The sequence below is a fragment of the Cyphellophora attinorum genome (assembly GCF_001299255.1).
Source record: "Cyphellophora attinorum strain CBS 131958 chromosome Unknown Contig56, whole genome shotgun sequence".
NCBI lineage: Eukaryota > Fungi > Ascomycota > Eurotiomycetes > Chaetothyriales > Cyphellophoraceae > Cyphellophora > Cyphellophora attinorum.
Window position 1 is genome coordinate 62,429 of NW_017253284.1, and position 15,597 is coordinate 78,025.

The 15,597-nt window shown below is 55.3% G+C and overlaps 4 protein-coding genes across 4 annotated transcripts; 3 read left to right on the top strand and 1 right to left on the bottom strand.

The window, feature by feature from the left end:
• Positions 1–913: 913 nt before the first annotated feature.
• AB675_11212 (putative metal ion transporter C17A12.14) lies at positions 914–3,694 on the top strand (the record flags this gene model as incomplete). Its single annotated transcript, XM_018140040.1, has 3 exons — positions 914–2,596; positions 2,620–3,502; positions 3,567–3,694. The coding sequence occupies 3 exons, from the start codon at positions 914–916 to the stop codon at positions 3,692–3,694; spliced, it is 2,694 nt and encodes an 897-aa protein (XP_017994544.1).
• A 1,215-nt stretch (positions 3,695–4,909) lies between these two features.
• Positions 4,910–6,422, top strand: AB675_11213 (Pisatin demethylase; the record flags this gene model as incomplete). The annotated part of the gene is made up of 2 exons (XM_018140041.1): positions 4,910–5,436; positions 5,486–6,422. The coding sequence occupies 2 exons, from the start codon at positions 4,910–4,912 to the stop codon at positions 6,420–6,422; spliced, it is 1,464 nt and encodes a 487-aa protein (XP_017994550.1).
• Positions 6,423–10,467: 4,045 nt separating this feature from the next.
• On the top strand, positions 10,468–11,740 carry AB675_11215 (uncharacterized protein; the record flags this gene model as incomplete). Its single annotated transcript, XM_018140042.1, has 2 exons — positions 10,468–10,525; positions 10,635–11,740. The coding sequence occupies 2 exons, from the start codon at positions 10,468–10,470 to the stop codon at positions 11,738–11,740; spliced, it is 1,164 nt and encodes a 387-aa protein (XP_017994543.1).
• Positions 11,741–12,258: 518 nt separating this feature from the next.
• On the bottom strand, positions 12,259–15,581 carry AB675_11216 (uncharacterized protein; the record flags this gene model as incomplete). The annotated part of the gene is made up of 3 exons (XM_018140043.1): positions 12,259–14,779; positions 14,828–14,895; positions 15,501–15,581. Coding segments are annotated over 3 exons (2,670 nt in total), but the record flags the coding sequence as incomplete, so codon positions are not given.
• Positions 15,582–15,597: the final 16 nt, after the last annotated feature.

The window sequence follows — 15,597 nt, forward strand, 5'->3', positions numbered from 1 at the left end:
GAGAAGAAAAAGAGCTTCACGAACATGAACAGACCCAGAGCTGGGAGGGAGAAGCCTGTACAAAAGTCATTGATGAATGCCATGCAAGCGAGTTCGCAGCACGACAGCCATGCGAGAGCACGACGACGATGGGTCTGTTGTATATACACACATGCATACATGAACGTAGCGTCGTTTGGAAGCACACGATTATTCACATCACACCTTTCCGTTTTTCTGCCAACGAAGTGCTTCCCAGATCCCTGTGACTCAACTAGGTAGTCAGGCACGCGACCTATTCCCCGAGTCGCTCAAGTCCACAGCCAAGCCGCTGCCGCCACGGATGGTGGTGGTGTTGTTTCCTGGATGATCAGGTACGGTGCGACAAGGCCCAGACACTGCTATCAGGTTGCCTCTTCGACGCTACCAATATTATAGAGCACGCCCTGAGGAAGACAGCACGTACATTGTCCAATGCCGCTTGCCAGTGGTAGGGTTCGCATCGATGCCATGAATGATGATTGGCAGGAGATGATCGCCACGGCCAAAGTTCAAGTTCCGATGAAGCCCACCCGAAGCTTTTCTCTCGACGTCACTTTTTGCGCGTCTATTGGTCTTGGTAAGTCTGTGAGTCCTGCTTGATCGAATTCGTGACCTGGACTTCATTTCAACAATATTACTGTTTTTTCATCATTTCAACGACAGAGGCCGCCCTGGCGATTTCGAAGGGCAGCTAGGCATTCATCAGTGTCAGAACACGATACGCTATCGCACCTGCTTCGACAGCGGCCTCCCCAGTGCTTGGCTGTTGCTGCTTTACGCCGATCCTGATCACCTTCCATCGGTTCGAGGCTGATAGTGGGCTGAAAGTCACAGAGTCCGCCCGACAGTAGTCTTGTTGACACGTCGACTGTTTCTCTGAGCCTCCAAGATCATGCATCCTCTGCCTCCACCGCAGCGCGGTGGTTCTGCAGCCCAAGCGAATGATCAGCAGCGTCCACCCGCAGCGCCTACACAGACACAGAGTACGCCCGAAGTCCCGCAAAGCGAAAACACTACATCACAGCACAAGAACCGCCGACGGCATCGCGGAGGCAAGAAGAAGAAAGCGAAGGCTCGCCGGCAATCCTTCATTGCCCCATCGGACATCGGTTCGGCGGATTATCACGATGAATCGGGTGGCGAGAACAGGAACAGAAACACGGGAATAGACCATGCAATCATGGAAGCATCTGGAGCAGGAGACAGAGACGGAGTCCGCAGACGAGACTTCTACCAGCGCAAGAGAACATACAGCAACGATAGCCTTGATAGCGAGACGCTATTCAACGATCACCGCGAGCAGCCCAGCATGCGGCCCAGGCGGGACTCAAGGCTGTTGCCGGGCATGTTCTCTAGCGGCCTTAGTAAGAGCGTGGGAGGGAACGGGTTCAAGAGTCCAGGCTTTGCGAAGAATGCCACTAGTCCTGGCATACGCCCTCAAAGTCGTGGTAACGGCGGTCGGGAGGACTTTGCGGGCATCGACGAGAACGACGATGCCAATGATCGCACTCCCCTCATCAGCGGACACCAGCAGCACAGGATCTCGGACAATGCACCAAACTACGGCTTGTACAAGAAGGATTCACACTCGTCTAGCGCTTCATCACGAACCAGGACAATAAAGAGAAGAGGTACCGATAAGACTGGTACCAGCTTCCCGAGCCAGCCCGAGTACGATGTCAATAATCCACCCTCACGACCTGCCAGTCCTGCATATGATGACCCAGCAGATGTCATGGTTGGCACCGACAATTTCCTGCCTCGCTCACTCGAAAGCCGCCGAACGCAGGGTATGGGTAGCCGGGATGCTCTGATTGATATCGACGAGGATCTGCTCGATGACAATGAGCCCAACTCGGCGCCTCCATCCCCTAGACTAAGACCAGAAGGCATCCAACGACATCGTTCACATCAAAGGCCGGGTGAGGAAGATGTTTGCTTTCCCGAGGAGTTGTCTGATATGGCTGAGGAGGATCTACACCCAACCGTATCGAACTTGAGCCGTCCGCGCAGGCACAGGCGAAGAGCTTGGCCCAAGCTGTGGGTTCTGGACGAATGGAGCTATCACGAGAAGGAGATGAGGGATGGTGAACGTCGCACGAAGAAAGTCAATGAGCCTGTACTGGTCAATGGGCGTCTCAGGCCGAGGAACTCTATGTGGCGTCGCGAGGTCGAAGAGGCGCCGTACCGATACACCTACTTCAACGAGGAGTTCGAGAGCACCATACATGCTCAGACAATTTCCGAGCTTGTTCAGGAAGGCGGGAGTTTCAGAGAGCTGTTCATTCCCGATCCGCCCGAGATCATTGAGTCCAGCGAGTCCAGCGAAAGCGAGGAAGAGCAACCTCCACCCCAGGCTGCCTCACGAGCGATGTCGCCCAACGCGGACTCTACGAGCGGTGTACCCTTATCGACCCTGAATTCTCGCCTCGATGGCCTGGTCAAGCCTTCAGGTAGCAGAGAAGGCTCAGGCAAGGCTTCGCGTGTCTCCGGCGAAGCAACTCCGCAACAGCAATCGCAGACACCGGAACCAAAGCAGAAGAAGTATGGACCGCGACCGACCTTCTGGCTCGATGTATTGTCGCCTACCGATGCGAGATGCGTGTCCTCTGCAAGACGTTCGGCATCCACGCCTTGACCTCCGAGGATATCATGATGCAAGAAGCACGCGAAAAGGTCGAGCTCTTTCGCAATTACTACTTTATCAATTACCGCACGTTTGAGCAGGATCCCAATTCCGAAGACTACCTTGAGCCTGTCAACATGTACGTGTGCGTATTCCGACACGGCATCATCACGTTCCACTTCAATCAGACGCCGCACCCAGCCAACGTTCGGCGCCGGATCCGCCAGCTGACGGACTACCTTATTTTGAGCGCAGACTGGATCTCCTACGCCATCATCGACGACATCACCGACGTGTACCAGCCTCTGATCACCGGTATTGAAGAGGAAGTCGACGACATCGACGAGATCATCCTCAACGCGCTGTCCTCCACCAACGAGCTGGCCGGCGAGTCCGACAACTTCGCGCCTGCCGTCGGAACGGGCAAGGAGAAGAAAGCCGACCCGAACAAGCCATGGTCAGAGAAGGACGAGGCACCTCCACCAACCTCTCCCTCAGGCATCACCGTCCTCCGCCGCATCGGCGAGTGCCGCAAGAAGACCACTTCGCTCTATCGCCTCCTCGGCCAGAAAGCAGACGTCATCAAGGGCTTCGCGAAGCGCTGCAACGAGCAATGGGAAGTAGCGCCTCGCTCTGAGATCGGGCTGTACCTTGGTGATATTCAAGACCACATCATCACCATGTCCGCCAATCTAGCGCACTACGAGACCAGTCTCAGTCGCGCGCACAGCAACTACCTCGCGCAGGTGAATATTAGGATGGGAGAGAGGCAGGAGAGTACGGCGGATATCTTGGGGAAGCTGACGGTCATTGGTACGATTGTGTTGCCTATGAATGTTATCTGTGGGATGTGGGGTGAGTTCGACTTATTGTTCTCAAAGCCAGCAGGGCGGACTCTGTGCTAACACATGTGTAACAGGCATGAACGTAATGGTCCCAGGCCAAGAAGTCGAGAACCTGTATTGGTTCTGGGGCATCACGGCTTTCATGGGTTGCTTTGCCATCTGTTGTTATTTGTGGTGTAAGAAGGTATACAAGATCGTTTGATCTTGCCATTCGGCACAAGGGCATGGCTTTGATTCCGCTTGGGTAAGCTAGCATGCCAGAGCCCGCCCGGAAGGGCTGCGGCCCAGCAAAGGAGCTGCGAGCAAATACAAAAGGCGGGACCGTTCGTTGTACATAAGTGTAGAAAATACTGATCGATCATGGCATCATCACTTTTCTCAATTTTCTTACTGCTGGCTCGCCCGGAAAGCCTATTTCGATCACTTTACCTTAACCTGGAGTCAGTGATCTAGGCCGAAAATTATTGTAGCTATATATATTTGCATGTTGCGACTTTGCTCTTGAAACATCGCACAAAATTGCCACACCAACTTCCAAAAAGTTTGGTTCGTGTTTCGTTACGAATACATGCCCTCGTGGCACAATTGGTTAGCGCGTGAGACTTTTATATGCTCGTCATGAGTATCAAGAGTATCTCAAGGCTGTGAGTTCGAGCCTCACCGAGGGCGCAAACATTGCTTTTTGCTTTTTTGTTGTAGGGTGGTGAGTGAGGCGAAGATGAAGGACGGGATTTCAGAGCTTGTGACTGAAGCTCGCTTGGCAAGAACTTACGGTGACTGCTCGTAGCAGTCGTACCTGATTTAACGACACCGGAGCTCAAAGTCCAGATCCTGAACAGGCCGTTGCCATCATACTTAGGCTTACGCGATTCTCGGGATTTTTTTGCGCATAGAATGCAGATAGCCACGACGGAGGTACGATCATTAGTGTCTACCGCTCGGAGTCAAGCACACTTGTGAGCGCGCATTGCAGAGTTAGGTCGACGATCAGATCGCACCACACGCGTCTCAGCGCCTCAGCAGCTTACTTGCTCGTCCGCTCACCGTACGTGTTCATGCAACCTCTCCTCAGCATCCACCGACGCTGCCACGAGGCAACTCGCAGGTTCTGCACCAGGAAAGGTAGGCGCGATGGCGAGTCAGGTCAAGGGAAGCCGTGCACATCATTGAGGCCTCCCGGAGACACGCTGACCAGGATGGCGAATGTTATGTAAGGTTGAACGAACGTCTAGGGTTATCAAGAAATGACGATCTTGCAATGATTGTCACGGCACTATTCCGCCCGGCGTGATATGGTCTTCGACTACATGTACCAGAGATATGTAACGGTCGAGGAGCCATCGAGCTCGTTGCTTCACCAGTGATAAGCAGACGCACCAACGACTCCTCTGTGCTCCAACAACCCTCCTTCGACATCATGTTCATCTACGGCCATTGTCTCAATGTCTTGGACCTTACCGCGGCCGCTCTCCTCCTCTTCACCCTCGCAGCCGTCATCCGCCGCCATCTCGCCCTCCGACACATCCCCGGTCCCTTCCTCGCCTCTCTCACTGACATATGGCTCCTCTGTGTCATGCGCTTCGGCGACTACCGCCAGACCACCGCCAGCCTCGCCGCCCGATACCCCAACAGCAAATTGATCCGCTACGGCCCCCATCGCGTCCTTTTCAGCGACCAACACGCCATCCCGCTCGTCTACGGCACGACCAAGCCCTTTCCGAAAGCCGCCTCGTACAACACGGTCTCACCATACATCCCTGGCCGCGGCGTTGTGTCAACTCTGCTTTCCAGTCGTGACGAAACCCAAATCTCCGCTATAAAGCGCCACATTGCACACGTCTTCAGCACCACGGCAGTCCTCGAATTCGAGCACCACATCGACGACAGCATCACCCAGCTACTCGCGGCCCTGGCATCCGCCGGCCCACAAGTCAACCTCCAACAGTGGGCCTCCACCTTCACCTTCGACACGATCTCCCGCGTTGGGCATCAGCGACGACACGCCTCTCGCGTCTCGAACAGCTGCGGTCGCCGACACCAGCCGCGGCGGCCAGATCCGCTTCGCGCACTGGAATAACTGGCTCGCGGCGCCCTATCTCGAATCGCTAGTCTTTAAGAACCCTCTCCTCGCACACTTTGCGAGACCAGAGCTCATCACGACCATAGCCGCCAAGCGTGTCGTGGAGCGTACTGAGAAGGGTGGCGCGGCGTTCGCACACGCCGATCTGCTGGACAGGTTCTTTCAAGCCCAGCAGAAAGATCCAGAGTTGTTCTCCAACCCGCGCATTGTAGCGTTGGCCCTGGCGGTCGTGCATGGCGGGACGGAGACGACGGCGCACAGCCTTACGATCCTCTTCTACCTTCTCCTCCGACATCCCAAGTCCCTTGCGCGCGTGCAGCAGGAGATTGGTGAAGCGACCTTCTCGCGTTTCCCACCACCCTATACCGAAGCCGCAAACCAACTGCCGTATTTGGAGGCGTGCATCAAAGAAGCTCAACGCGTCCAACCCCTTCAATCAGGCCCGACTGAACGCGAAGTTCCCGTAGGCGGCGTAGCTATCGCTGGGACGTTCTTGCCTGGCGGCACGGTCGTGAGCCTGAACAAAGCAGCCCTGCAACTCGACCGCAGCGTCTTCGACCCACACGATCGGTACGACGTGCACGAGTTCTTACCTGAGAGGTGGCTCGATGGGATCGATGCGGCGCAGGCGAGTTTGATGAACCGCACGAATTTCGCGTTTAGTCATGGCAAGAGGGTTTGTTTGGGAGTGCATTTGGCGTGGGCGGAGATGCTGAAAGTGACGGCGAGTTTACTGATGCGGTTCGAGGTGCAATTGGTGGATCCGGGGTGTCGGTTGGAGGTGAAGAGGGGGATGACGGCGATTGTTACGGGAAGGGGATTGCCTGTGTTGTTGCGGGAGCGGGTGTGATGGCGGGACGTTGCGGTGGGTGCTCGGCTGGCTAGTCGTGGTTGCCGGGTCATGACATGCCTTTTTGCGTCCTGCACTCCGCGTGTCGTAAGCCACACACCCGCGGTATCGGCAGCGATAAGTACATAATGTACCTCGTGTTGCGAAGCTTGAACGCGAATGTTCCATTTCGTTGCTGGTGCGATCAACACGTTCGACTATCGCAGAATGCATTCTTCAATCGTGCGTAGAGGTCATGACTTGACCAAACGAAATTTTGCATTGCTTCCGTTCCCTTTTGAACATGACGCCTCCCAGTCACAGCGTTGAGACCGCTTCGAGGATGACCATTACCTCGTGTCTTTTGAGTTATCCTTGGACAATACCCTAATCTCAGTGCTACGGCCAGATGACGCGTCGGACGCCACCAATCAAGCTCCAGACCGGCGGCTGTTCGTGAAGAGCTCTTCTCGTTTCCGAACCTGATAAGGCGACCGGGCGCCCCGAGCTTGAGACCATTTACCACTGTTCGCATGTCCGAAACATCATGATGGTTGAATCCCTTCTTCTCGAGTACCGAAACACTGTCTCCATCCCGGTAGAGTTGGGCATACCACATCGGATCGAGGCTCATGCGCGTGGACTCTAATCGTACAGTGCCGGACTGGCCCTCGCACCGAACACCGATTGTCAGTGCCTCTGTGGCAAGCTGCTCGATTCCCAAGCCAAAGACAATACGAGCGATGACTGGAGAGGGTGGGTCGGTACACCAGCTGTGCATAGGTTGCCACTCTGGAGGCTGATCCCTGGACAGCGCTTGTAATAGGGTCTCCAATGATCGGTGCGGTGTTTGCCACAACGTTCTGAAGCCTGGTTGCGATCCTGCATTGTCGAATGCTCTGGTCCATAAAATCCAGGCAGGCGATGCCCTCTCGACTCCCAAGAAGTTGTCTACCAACCTGCGTATGTTCTTCCTCTCACCAGGGGCCATCTCGGAAGAGTCTGGAGCTTCCAAGCCCCGGTGAAGATGAATGCCCCACTTCAGAATGCTGAATTCATGGAATGAGGCGGTGGCCGGCTCTGGGGCATTTGTGCGAGGAGAACAGCAGGCGATCAATTGCTCAATACAGAGTTTGGCAACGAAAAGGTTGCCTGGTCCGGAACCAAAATCCTGTGCTTGTCGCTCGATCAGATACTCTCGGACAGAAAAATGCTGAAATCGCGGACCGGAGCGTCCGTGGCGCAGGAAGTCGGGACATAGGGCCATAATCTGGTCTGTCTCCGAGGTAGCATCACCGCCACTCTCGCTCACCTGTCTGATGTTCATGCTACCTGGCCCACAAACGTAGCATCGTTCGTCACGTAAAGCATGAAGGTCAGTAAACACCGCAAGCGGGTCTTGTCAACTTCCGGAAGTCCTTCGTTGATGGACAGCCATATCGCATCATACAGGGCGAAGAGGCCGTCAAGCTGTCCCAATCTCTGCAGGTTTTCGGTCATTCCATCATAGCTAGGAACGCCCCTGGCACGGGAAGTCTGATGTAGGAAAGCGAACGCCATTTGGGCCCATCGGAACATGCCGTCGGCGTTCTCAGTGATCCTGCGCTCGACTTCTTCGCGACGAGAGACACCGTCCCTGATATATAGTGCTCTAGTTCTTGGCCTTACTGCGGCATCGCAGCTCTCTTTGCGGATGAAAGCAGCCAAGTCATTGGCATTTCGTTCGCGTACATCGATGACCGTGGGATTGACATCAGACATGGCGACCTCGACTTGTGGTCTTCCGGAAATAAACAACTTGATCGTGCAAAAGGCTTCGTCCATCACCTTCTTGAAGGCACGAGTCAAGTCATCTTGCACGCTGGTCTCGCATTCGTCCAGACCGTCCAGGAATATGAAGATTGTGGGACAACTTGCGGTGATTCTGCATATCAGCTCAAGACACTGTTCGATGGTCAATTTAGAGCGCGAATGCTGAGCATTGTAAGCCTTGACCAGGGCAACGTTGACTTGATCATCCTGCCTTCAGCCACTTGCTTGAGGAGGCATCGCAGGACGGATGCAGCGGTTGCGAACTCTTTCTTCGCGGTTTCATCGGTCCCATCGCAGTAGAAGTATGCCAGACGTTCCCCCTTTGCCTGATCCAGGCGCTCACTCATAGCATCGATGGCTATAGCGGTCAATCTTGTCTTTCCCGAGCCCATGAAGCCTTTCAGCCAGAAAGCTGACGATTTGATGTCGTTCTGCCAATCATCAAACTCCGGCGAGTCCTGCAAAAGCCACTCACCTGTGCTACCATGAGTGCCGCTTCTGTATCGATTGTGTGAATCTTCGTACATGTAGTCTGACGTCCAAGCGAGGATCTTATCCCGCTGCTCGTCCTGAATGAAGCTTGAGATGTGTCGTAGATGTGGCTCGGTTTGGAGGGAAAGCGTGGCCAGATTTGTCTCAAGCATCCGGAAGTGTTCCTCTTCCGCTTCGTGTGCAACATCGAGCTTCAGAGTATTGACTTGGGCTTCTTGCACTACGATGTCGTCTAACGCCTTTTGGACACTACTGTCGCTTACTGATTTGAATGCAGACTTGAACCTCGCTTTCCTGGAAGAGACGTAGATGATGGCCTCAACCTCATACTGGAGTAGACATTGATATAGCTTCTTCAGCGCCTCTTCGAAGAAGCTGTTCGACTTGCTTGTGCCTGGCGGAAAACTGTACACCAACTGGAGTGTCTGATAACGAGTAATGAGCGATACAACACGCGGTAAATGGTCGAGAAACAGGTGTTTGATCTCGCGACTGGTCGTAATGACCTGAAGCACGTATTGAATGCAGCTCCAGCCGAGCGATGCGTATGGATTTAGTGAAGCTGCCGCGGAGCCGACGTCCTTGATAGTCTGTAGCACGTCGGCAATCTTGGCGCCGAAGTCCTTGAGACGCTGCAACTTGCTGTTTCTGAATGCAGCTGCACTGTTCTGGATGTCTTCCAAGATGGTCGTCAGGTCGTTAGCAACTACACGAGAAGACGAGGATGCGGCAGCCGGTACAGGACTCGATTTTGACGGCTTCGAGACAGTGGTTCGTGTTGCTTTCTGCAAGATGTCACCGCACTGGCGCCAGCTGTCTGTCTGCTCGATCGCTTGGACAGCTTCATCCCACAACGGTCTGTCGACGATCTGTGTTGCCTGCATAGCCATGTCATGTCGATTGCGGGAGTATACGCATCAAATAAGTGTTCTCTGCTGGCGAACGGACTCTCGTGGCGACAGCAGCCTGTCCGAGACTTGGCTGCAGCACGTGTGATTGATTCCCGTGTTAAACGTCTGCATTCCGTTGTCAAGTATGTGCGTCAGAATGTCGCATGCGGCGGAGCACTTGAGGACGCTTGTACAGTACCTACTGCAAGACTGCACAAGCGATTCTTGGCTTGCCGGAGCAATGAGCCAGTGGTGATTGCTGAGCGCAAAATATTACCATCTTTCATGATCAACCGGAGTGATTGCTGAATCGAAACTGGCATTGTACCTTGCTGAAGTCAGTCGCGGGTGAGTCTACATGTACCTTGCAGACAGCTGCAGCTTACAAGGTGTGTCATGTCGATAGCTGGTCTCGTCCCGGGTCAGTCATGGTGAACGACCCCGGGAGTGATCCCTGGCCCAATTCCACTGCCAGTGCAATTGACGTGTTCACGTGATTGATTGACTCTCTGCGGCGACACTTTGTTTGTGCGAAGGAACTGGCGCCGGTGAGGGTCTACGATGACGCAGGGACCTGATGAAGCGCGATTGCATTTGCAATGACCTGCCACTCTTTCCACAGATGTGCCCACGATAATACGGATGTTGGAGGTGATACTGGTACGAAGTGACGCGAGTCTTTCGGGCGATTTTTCTGTTTTGGCGGGGTACAGGCTTGGCGCGATACCGAAATGGCTGGGCAGGAAACGCGAGGGAAACCTCAGGGCTACCACTCTGCTCATTCGTCATAGCCATCACAACGGCATCAAAATTCATCAATCGGCAGCAATCGGGTGACTGCGATAGACTGTCCGGCCTTTGTCCCGTTCGAAATGGGTCGCTCGATCGACCAGGACGTGCACGCGGCATTCGTGGAGTTTCGCGCCAAAGGTAATACCGCTCATTTCGATACCTTGTTCTTCTTACGCATACATACCGAACATACCAATACTGTATCCATCACGCATTCATCATCGCTAACCTCATCTCACCTCCGCAGAAGACGACAAGTGTCTCTCCGTTCAGTGCATCTACTGTCAGCAGATCCGCGCAAAGAACACTTCACGTCAGAAGCAGCATCTCCTCGAGTGTCCAGGCCTCCAGAATCAGCCCAATGCCCGTCCCCAGTCCAACGATGGCGGCATGCCGGGTAGCTCATCAGGCTATGGCCCGGCGCAAGGTCTCGCTGGACCTAATGGTATGGCTAACGGAATGAGCACTCCTCAAGGCACGCCAGCGGGCGTCTCAATGCCGAATCGACCGTCTCTTCCTCCTGGTACCAGCTTCTCGCAGGGCCCCATGGGCGCAGGCCCTCCCAACATGACTCCGATGCAACAGCGTCCCACTCCTAAGCCGAAGCCGACTCCCAAAAGCGCGTCAGGCGGAGGCAATATCCCAGCTCCTCCTCTCGACGACGTCCATGCCGCCTTCGTCGAGTTCCGAGCCAAAGAAGAAGATAAGTGCCTATCGGTACAATGCATCTACTGCAACCAGATCAGAGCCAAGAACACTTCCCGCCAGCGACAACATCTGCTCGAATGTGCCACCTACCAGAATGTCATGAAAGAGTCCATCCCAGCCAACAATCTCCTGCACCGCTTCGAAGAGAACGATGTCGCCCGCTCCCTATCCATTCCAACACCAACCCTCGAGCTCGACTTCCGCATGTCTGTCAAACTCAACCCCAAAATCTCCGTTGGTCCCACCATGTTCGGTCAGCGAAACTGGATCTCCTTCATCGGCGGCCAGTGGGCTGGTCGATGGGGCAAGGGCGTCGTCATTCCAGGTGGACAGGACAATCAGCTCGTGCTCAAGGATCTGGCTACACGCGTCGAGGCCAGCTACCTTCTCCAGACCCAAGACGAGCCGCCCGCATATATCACAGTCAAGAGTATTGGCTGGCGCACGGGGCCAAAGGATGTGCTGGAGAGGCTGCAGGACAATCAGACGGCTGATACGACTCCGCCTACTCAGTATAAGTTCCGCATCAACCTCGAGCTCGAGACGGGTGATGAGCGGTACGCTTTCCTCAATACATGCATGTGGGTTGGCAGTGGGTGCAGGCGTGGTGCGGAGGTGATTTATGACGCTTACCGCGTCGGTTGAGCTGCGATTCTCGCCTCAAAGTCAGAACAGCAGCGGTTAACGGACACATTGCTTGCCTGGAAACATGAATTGTCCAAGACACACGGCCAGCAATCGACGACCAAGCAGCGCGGAGGCCTCTACTAGAACCGATCGACTGAGTCTTCGTCGACCGCCCTCGCCGACGCTCGCGACTCACAGGGTCTAACACTTTATTATGTATGAATTTTGTGATATGGCGTCAGGATATGGGCAAGCGAGCGAGCAAGGCGCACAGAACTGTATGGATTGGATCAAACGAGTTGAGACCAGGATAGCATGGCAACGGTGGTGTAGAGTTTGGCTAGTGTATACAGATAATTGAGGGCTGCAACGACTCATTCCAATACTCGTGGCTCACAGAATACTGAATCACTCGACAATGGATGTTCCAACTTGCGTGTCGTAGACGACACATCTCTCGAATTAATTCTAGGTGAGTGCTTGGTGTAATTATACATGGGTATAGCGAAACGACCTATATACACACTCAACCTACCTCATCCCTTGTTCTCCTTCGGAGAAGCCATCGCCTCAACCCGCGGATCCCCAACAACCCTCCCATCAGCACAATCAATCCCCTCCTCCCACAATTCCAGACACCTCCTCCCACCCACATACCGCCAGAGCATCCACAGATGCGGGAGAAGGAGGGGCAGATAGCGGGTCGAGGCGCGGAGGAGGAGGGTTATGCTCTCGCTATCTTTATCCTCCGGGTGCGTTGGCGGCGGTGACGGACCTGTTGTGGTCGGGGCTTTTTCTGACTGCGTGGGAAAGAAGGGATCGGTGAACATGAGGGAGTCGTCGTCGTCGCCGCTGTTGCCAGCAGCAGTAGTGAGATTGTTGAAGCCGTCGCTGCTGTGGACATGATTGTTGTGTGAGCCAGGGCATGACGGAGGTGTCGTCAGAAGGGCGCGGATACGTTCGAGCTGAGCCTCTGCCTCCGACAACTCGCGCCCAGCACTGAAGCTGAAGCCCCCGCCATCGCCGTTGGCGCATTTAGGAGGGAAGATGTCAATGCAGTGCTTCCTCCTGAAGGCAGCGTCTCCACCGCCCTTGCCGTCATCGCCAGCGCCACCAACCTCTGCGGGGGATGATTTGGGGTCGAGCAGCCGAAGCACTTCAGCCTTGACCCGCATCAAGCCGTCCGCCCCCAACATCGGTAGCAGCGGAAAATAAGGCACCTTCGGTTTCGACCGCCCCAATCCCGCCAGCATCGGCGGCACTAAGCTCCTCGCTGCCGACGTCTCCGCCAGAGACTTGCTGCGCTGGTCGTGGCCTGCTTCTTCCTCGACGAGAATGGGAGCAGCTGCCACAGACGGGCTCCAATCGAGGAGCACTTGATAAGGCCAAGAGCCCAGATGCAGCATGACCCGGGGCCGCCGTGGGTGGATCTCGCCTTTGGAACCCAACAAGAGCGGCCTGTTGTCGGTCGTTGGCGTTGCTGCTGAGCCGCTCCCCACCTCCCACGCAGAAGCCGCATTGAGCGAGTCCTTAGCGTTGTCATTAAGCGCTGCTCGACTGGGCCCAAGCACAAGACCAGCCTTCTTCAGGTCCTGCAAGGATGGTCTCCACGAGGACGGGGATCGCAGGCTGCCCTCGATGATAGCTATCCTCTGCACGGAGGAGTCGTCCCTCTCATGCTTCACATGCTCCCGAAGGACGACCTTGAGCCCTTCGATGACTCGCTCGCGCAGGATTGTGACCATTCGCCCCGCGATGAGGGGGTCCCATTGCACGCCACTTACATCGTCCGCGCGGAGCTGTTTATCGAGGTCATCGCCAGCGTCAATAGCTTGGTCTTCTTCCTCGGAGCTTTGAGTCAGCGGCGCTGCTGACTGGTCCTTGGCTGCGCCTTTCTTGCCCGCCGCCGTCCCATGCATTCGCTCAAAGTGACCAAGCGCATCAAGCTTCTGCTTGTGGTGCGTCGGCAGCAAATTGCGAATGGCGGAGTGTTGGGTCTTCAGCTGGGCCTGCTGTAGTGGGGCAGTGTTGTCGCTAGTAGTTGACGACGCCGAAGCGCCTTTTTTGGCTTTTGGGGGCGGAATGAGGGTGAGTTCGACTGTCAGCTGGCGGATGAGGTTGAGGTGTGGGACGAGGTGGGTGGCGAGGGGTCGGGATCTGGTGGCTGAGAGGTGTCTAGATTGAGAGGAGAGGACAGAGTTCCTGGTGTTGCTGATGTCGGTGTCAGGAGGCGATGCCGGATGCACGTCGTTGTGTTCGTCGTACTGGAAGTCCCCATTCTCTTCTTGGGCTTCTGCCACGGCGTCCACAGCATCGCCTGCGTCCATGCTCCCGCTCGACCCAGGTCTCAAGTGCCCTCCGCTCGCCGCCTTCTTCGCAGCCTTCCTCCGCTTCTTTTCCTCTATCAGTGCCACATCCTTTTCCGACTTACCCACATCCGCCAACCCGGCAGGCAATAGCCAGAGATTGCCATCACCCTCCTCATCTTGCACCACACTCCACTCGGCCATCAAGCCTCTCGGCACTCTCGCTCCACTGCCAGCACAGAGCCGTACAGGAGTCGCCAGCATTTCCGCCCAGGGATCTTGATCTAGTGGTGTGATATCCTCCGGAGGTGGCGGCGCTTTGAGTGGGCGCTGCGCTTCTTTGAATATGTCTGTGACTATCTTCGAGACGGGTGATTCTAGTGGCGGTGGGCGGTCCGGTCGGTCGGAGGCGGTACTGCTAGGAGGAGCTCGCTGTGATGGCGCGTTGGAGGCTGTTTCGGCTACGTGTCTTTGTAGGCCCTTCAAACTCTGCAGCATATCCCCGAACCCCTCGAGCACCTCTGGAGATTTAGGATCGAATCCTGCTCCTCCTTTGCGTGTTGTTGCACGTTGCTGGCCCGCATGACCATTATGCAGATTGGGCGCATCGAATAGAATGCCTTTCAGCGGCACTACCGCCCCGTAGATAATTCTCCGTCCGCGTCTGGGTGGTTCGGCATTTTCCTGCGTGGGATCGCTTGGCTCTCGTTGCCTGAACGTATACTTTGCTGCACCCACTGAGCTCGGCTGCCTGTGCGTAGTTAGATACTCCGTCCTCTCTGCGCGGGCTGTCACCGACGACCTAGCGCTCGGTCCGTTAGGAGCTTTGCCGGGAGACCACTCAATGAAGCCAGTCTCGCCATCTTCCTGCGATGTATCAGGGCTCCTGAATCGCCTACTCGTACTGAACCCTCTCACGCGTCTTCTCGAAGACGCAGGATGGAGAAATCCCAATCGCGGTTGCGTCGCTCGCATGGTACAGCGAATAGATGTTCATAAATGTCACGACGCCATGCTGAGTATGACTTGGGACTGCGGCTGCAGCATATGCTCATTGATACTGCTGCCGCAGGTGGTCAGGCGAAGAGAGGAGGGCAGCGTCAATAGACGTTGGAAGTTCAGAATTCAAGACGCAGGCTGCGGTAAAGGAAAAAGCGGGGCGTCCATGGACTTTTGTCCCTGCGCGACCACTCAACGGCGCATTGCCATTAAGAATACCTTCGCGCAATAGCAATATATCGTACTGCAGCACCCTGTCGCCCTCCATTGCTCTTCGGTATTTATCTACGGCCCACAGCTCACAGCCCACTCTTGCTGAGCGCGACTGAAAAATTAAGTGTCAAAAGTTAAGAGATGAACATACCACACAGCAAAGACTTATGTACATACAAGGAAAAAAAGCTGTAACTACTACGTCCCACCTCCCACACCTCAATTTTCGCGGCGGCCCTTCCGGGGCGCCGCCTACCCACCCGCGCGGCGCGACCAGGAAATCGCTCGCTTCGCTCGCCTGAGAGGTGGTGGTGAGTCGGTGGCCGCTTCGCGGCCACCTCCTCCCCACCACCTCCC